Source organism: Pteropus alecto, unplaced genomic scaffold (genome assembly GCF_000325575.1).
Source record: "Pteropus alecto unplaced genomic scaffold, ASM32557v1 scaffold67, whole genome shotgun sequence".
NCBI lineage: Eukaryota > Metazoa > Chordata > Mammalia > Chiroptera > Pteropodidae > Pteropus > Pteropus alecto.
Genome location: NW_006441061.1, coordinates 9,783,756 through 9,789,705, shown reverse-complemented (window position 1 = coordinate 9,789,705; position 5,950 = coordinate 9,783,756). Strand labels below are relative to the sequence as shown.

The window sequence follows — 5,950 nt, the reverse complement described above, 5'->3', positions numbered from 1 at the left end:
GGGGTCTGCGTCGCTGGGGGCAGAGCTATTGGTACGGCGTTTAGGGCCCGGGCAGGGCCTCAAGGGCGAGGTGTGGTCACGCGGCGGACCCTACGCCGGTGTGGGCGGAGCTTAGTGCTCGGGGCGTGGCTCCTGGGCGGTTTGTCCAGCGCTCTTCCCCGCGCGCGGCGGGCTGGACAGCGGGGTCAGGGCTCCGGCCCTCGTGCCATCAAAGAGACCTCCTCATCCTCCCTGAGCCCCGTGCGCGCCCTCCATCCTCTCTGAGCCCCGGGTTCCCTCCTTCACGCGCAGGTTCCTGCCGCGTGCTCAGCCCCTTGCTGCTTGGGCCCTTGCTGGTCCCAGGATGCCTCCCTCTAGCCTCCCCACCTTCTGAGATGTTTCTCACATCGTCTTTAGATACAAGCTCAAAGCTTCCTAACACGGAACTGTAACAAGTCAAAATACAAAAGTGAATAAAGTATGGTAACCAGCGTGATTAGCCGCCCTCACCTATTCCTCTCTGGGCCTTAAAGGCACGTAGGCCTTGAGGGCACCTTGATCAACAGGCAAGGCCTCTGAGCCCCTTGCGTGATCGGAGCTTGTGAGATCTCATGGGATGGGCAAATAATAAAGGAAACACGCTAGTGCCAAGTGCCGCCATGTGAGCTGGAGGAAGAGAGGATGGAGCGCCCGGGATGGGGGACCCCAGCCAGAGGCGGCGGCCACTGCCGAAGCCCCACAGTGGGCACAGAGCCGTGCTGCTCAAGGCTTTGCGACTTGCTTCTAGCCAACAGAATGTGGCAGAAGTGATGGGCTGTCACCTTTCTCCTTGAATTGCTCACCATGACGTGAGGCAGCCCTGTGGAGACACCCACGTGGCGAAAGACAAGGCCTACCAACAAGTAATGAGGGACACAGCCCCTCCCAACAGAGCCTCGGCCAGTGGCTTGACTGCGGCCTCATGAGAGATCTTGACTCCAGGGTGCCCTGAGCACCTGACCTAGACTCCTGAGCCCAGAAACTGGGAGATAATACATGTTTGTTGTTTTAAGCCATCAAGTTTTGGGGGGCGATCTGTGACTCAGCCATAAACTTACCATAAGGGCAGGACTTTCCGTCTGTTTTATTTGCCGCTATGTCCTCAACACTTAAACAGTGCCTGGCACATGGAGATGTTCGATCGCTATTGTGAATAAATAAATGCAGTGTGAGGGTTAAGCAGGGCCGGGGTGGGGAGAGGCACGCCTGATTTATGTGTATAAAAGCCCACATTGAGTGCCATAAGGAGAGGGGACTGAGGCCTGCAGCGGTGGAGGTGAGGGGGGCAGGGGGAGTAGCAGAGAGCTGCCGAGACCCTCAGGGCAGAGCCGATGGATGCTGGGCCAGGGGTCCAGAGTGGAGGTGGAGAGAGGTGGGGCGAGGGGAAGGGAGGGATCATGGATGATCCTTGCATTTGGGCAGTGTGGAAATGCCCATCCCCAGGACCAGGAGGCCGGGCCGGGTTTGCGGAGGATGTGGGGGCTTCTGCCGTGTCGTGTGAACTCCGCGATGTGGCTGGGTGTCTGATGCAGACGAGAGAAGGCTGCCGTGCACACAAGACTGGTCTACGGGACCAAATCAGACTAAGAAGCTTCTGCACAGCGAAGGAAACCATCAACAAGGCGGAGAGGCAGCCATTGGAATAGGAGAACATATTTGCAAACAACACCTCTGATAAGGGCCTAATGTCTAAAATGTATAAAGAATTCATACAACTCAACAATAAAAAAAAAAATCCAATTAAAAGCTGTGTAGAGGACTTGGACAGACATTTCTCCCAAGAAGACATATAAATGGCCAACAGACACATGAAAAGATGCTCAGCTTCACTAGCTATGAGGGAAATGCAAATCAAAACCACAGTGAGGTACCGCCTCATGCCTGTTAGAATGGCTGTCATCAACAGGACAAGTGATAACAAGTGTTGGAGAGGATGTGGGGGAAAAGGAGCCCTCACACACGCAAACTGGTACAGCGCTGTGGAAGACAGCGCGGAGGTTCCTCATAAAATTAAAAATAGAATTACCATATGACCCAGCAATCTCTTCTGAGTATCTACCCAAAAAACTTGAAAACATTTATCTGCAAAGGTATATGCGCCCCAATGTCCGCTGCAGCATTATTCACAGTAGCCAAGGCATGGACGCAACCAAAGTGTCCTTCGATAGATGACTGGGTAAAGAAGCTGTGGTACATACATACGATGGGATATGACTCAGCCACAAGAAAGGATGAAGTTCTGCCATTTGCGACACCATAGATGGGTCTTGAGAGTATCACGCTAAACGAAATAAGCCAGACAGAAAAAGCTGAGAACCGTACGATTTCACCTATACGCGGGATATAAAATTGAAAGCAACAGGCGAACGTGACAACAAGCAGAGACTCATGGACACGGAGAGCGGATTAGGGGTTACCTGAGGGAAGGGGGCGGGGAGGTAGCTAAGGGTAAAGGGGATCAGATATATGGTGACAAAAGGAAATTTAACTTTGGGTGGTGAACACACAATGCAATATACATATGACGTGTTATTGAACTGTACACTTGAAACCTATGTAATTTGATTAATCAATGTCACTGCGATAAGTTAAATAAATAAATAAATAAATAAAAAGACTGTTCTAGAGGAAAGAGCCAGTCAGGAGATGCGACTGTGGCGTCACCAGCCCCCAGGACCGTCTTAAACATTACAGCCTCCAGGCACAGTGCTTAGGGCCCGGGAACGCCGCGGGCTGAACCACGACCCCTCAGGGTTTTGGGTCCCAATATCCTGTGATGTTAGCCTGCATGGAAAGGGGGGTTTCTGCAGGTGAGGTTAAGTAACAGATCTCGAGATGGGGAGATGTTCATGGGTTATCCAAACGGGCCCCGCACGCCGTCGCAAGAGAGACGGAAGAAAATGTCGCAAAGAGGAGGAGGAGACGCTGTGGCCGTGGGGCGGAGGCTGGAGTGAGCTACAAGCAGGGACCTCGGCAGCCACCAGGAGGTCGACTAGGCGAGGAGGGGTCCCTGAAAGCTGTCGGTGGGAGCTCAAGCCACCAACACCTGGGTTTCAGCCCAGGGAAACTGAGTTTGGACTTCTGACCTCCTGAACTGTAAGAGGGTAAGTGTATGTTTTAAGCCACCAAGTTTGTAATAATTTGTTACGGCAGCCATGGGAAAACTGATACAAGACCCGAAACAACGAAAGTTCCAACCACGATAAGAAAACTGCAAAATCGAAATTTTAAAAAAAGTACACAAGCATCTAGAAGATGTAGCAAAGCCAGTCTTCAGCACCTCAGCTCCCCCGTAAGGAGCAGTCTTATCTGATGTGGGCCTGGGTGCGGGCTTCTCCCAGCGCGAGGTAGGTGGGGCCTGCAATGCAGAGCGGAGGGTTTGGGTCTCAGAAGGCCTGCGGCCAGCCTGAGCCCTCTGTGTGGGGGAGGCCCAGCCTCTGGCCCCAGGGCACGCAGCACTGCCCCTGAGCAGCAGGGAGGAGCAAAGGGCACAGAGGAGGAGCAGCTAGAGAGGTGGGAGGGCGGCCAGGGCTTGGGATCCCAGAGGTCCGAGGAAAGGCCACGCAGCGTGGCATCTGAGCAAACGATGTCAGGGCGGAGCGAGCCAGCCGAGCAGAGGGCTGAAGAAGAGTATTCCAGGCCTGAGCAAAGGCCCTGAGGCAGGCCTGGGGTTGGCATGTTCCAGGGACAAAAGGAGGTCACCAGGGCTAGGGAAGGAGGGTAGGCGGTGGGGTCAGAGGAGGGCCGATCAGGGAAGGTCGTGTCGGCCACCGAAGGACTTTGCCCTTCACTCTCAGTGAGAAGGGGCCATAGGGGGGTGGGGCGTGAGGCTGTGAGCAGAGTGAGCCGACAGATCTTGTGTCCTGTGGCTTCGGGGTGAGGCTCCCTCTGTGAGGCCTGAGCACAGTGGTAGGACACGGCCAGCCCTGGGCTGATCTGCAGGTGGCAAAGGTGTAGCCCCTCCTGGACCCAGAGGGGCCCTGTGGGGCTGCCCCACCTCGTAAGGGAGCCTCCCTCCCAAGTGTCCATGAGCCCATGGAGGGCACCCTGCATCACTCCGCTCTGGATCCTTCCCAGGGAACTGGAGAAGGAACAGTTAGCGGGTGAAGGCAGAGGGATCAGAGCCCCGTGGGGGCCCAGAGCCTGGAGGCGAGATGTCCCTGCGGGTCTCCAGGAGCACAAGCCGCCCCACCTTGCAGCCTGAAATCCCTGCTGTTGCCACTTGGCTCCTTGCGCCTCTTCTGCTCTAGGTCCATATGGAAAACCAATGACAATCAACAGGTCCATCCATGGATCGATCAATTGGTTTATCACCTGGGCTCAGACAGCATCTCTTAGCAGACGCTGGTTGAGGTGAGCAGAGGCACCTGGTCCAGGCATCGGAGGAAGAGTGGGGCGGGTGAGCCCCCTGCCCCCAGGACTTCAAGTCCAGACTGGTGTCCGAGAAAGAAACAAACGAGGAGCTATCAGCCGGAGGGAACAATGATCGGCATTTGAATATATGTGCATCCGGTATTATTTTTTTCTGAACTATTTACATTACAGATTGTGGTCCTACCCCCCCCCAAAAAAAACAACAGTTATTTTAGCAGCAGAAATAGATTTATTTAGAAACAACAAAGAATTGCAACTTGAGAAACGCAAGACACCGCAGAAGCACAGGCAAGTTCGGCGCACAGAGCAGGGGAACCTCCTTTTGTAGAGGAAAGGGGGAGGGGCGGTGTCGTGGCTTCTCATTGGCTGGTTTGTGGCCGTCTCTCATTGGCTGGGCTGTTCCCCCACAGGAGGAAATCTGCCTTCCTCCCCCTGGGGTAGTAACCTGGAAAACCTCACCTTTGGGGAGGCGGCTGTCTCCTCCCCTTGGGGAAATTGGCAACGAGTGGTAGGCTTGGAGAACCCCCACAGGCCCTCCTGACTCCAAATTTTAGTCGAAGATGCCTTTGTTAATTTTCACAAGCTGTTATGCCATTTTACCCCCAGATTCTTCAGGACGTGTCTTTAAAGAACAGCGGCACTGACCTGCGCAAACGCCATGGCGGGACAGTCCTGTAACCCCATCCCCTTCCCAACGCCGGGCCGGGAGGGCCTGGCTCAGAGTTCCAACAGCCGGCACTCTGCGATGGGGGTGCTCAGGGGGGAAGTGGGGGACGGAAGCGGCCCAGATACCCACGCCAGGCCGTGGTTTGGGAGGAGCCCAAGGGCTGAGCGGCCGCTGCATCTGCGGAGCCAGGTGCGCGCTTGGCGCGGAGTCCTGCAGGGTGGGCACCCCGTTCTCCAAGCGGCTGTGCGCAGGTCTGGGGTGCGGAGTGAGGAAGGCGCCCCCAGTCCTGGCGGCGGGTGTCCATGGGGTGGATCCCCGGGAAGCCCCTGCAAAGCTCTTGTCCCTCGTGGAGCCTAGCGTGAGCCCCTCCCAGGCTGGCAGAGCAGGGCCGCAGCCAGCAAGGGATCCTGCCTGGCGCAGCCCCGGGGCGGGGGTCCGCCCTGTGGGTCAGAGTCCGGACCCGCGCTGTCCCTCTTTGGGCAAGTCCCAGGCCTTAGGGGCGGCGCTTGCCCCTCCCCCTATTCTCCCCCCGCCCCCACAAGAATCGCAGGCCAAGAATCGCTGTTGGAGATGGTTTATTGGGGGGGCAGGGAGGTGATGGAGAGGCGCCGTCCGGGGAGGGCTGGCACACGGCCGGCAGGCAGCACGGCACCAGGACAGCATTCCTGGGCTGGACCCCTCACTGCAAACAGGCGGCAGGTGTGGGGCGACACCCCGTCTCCCAGCCCTGGGCCCCCACTCTGCCCCGCCTGAGTTCTATGGTACTATTTCTACCCTCGTCCCCAAGACGGGGACCCCCACCATGTAGCCTTCTGGCCAGCAGCGCCCCCCACCCTGCTGTGGGTCTGCAGGGCACTAGGAATCACGTTCTGGGGAGGGGTGCCCAGACCA

General features: G+C 56.6%; 1 protein-coding gene across 1 annotated transcript in view; it reads right to left on the bottom strand.

The window, feature by feature from the left end:
• Window positions 1–3,323: 3,323 nt before the first annotated feature.
• Window positions 3,324–5,950, bottom strand: part of LCNL1 (lipocalin like 1) — a 4,717-nt gene continuing 2,090 nt past the window's right edge. The window contains exon 6 of the mRNA XM_006918211.2: window positions 3,324–3,376. Within this exon, the coding sequence (XP_006918273.2) occupies window positions 3,324–3,376 (53 nt within the window). The remainder of the gene's footprint in view (window positions 3,377–5,950) is intronic.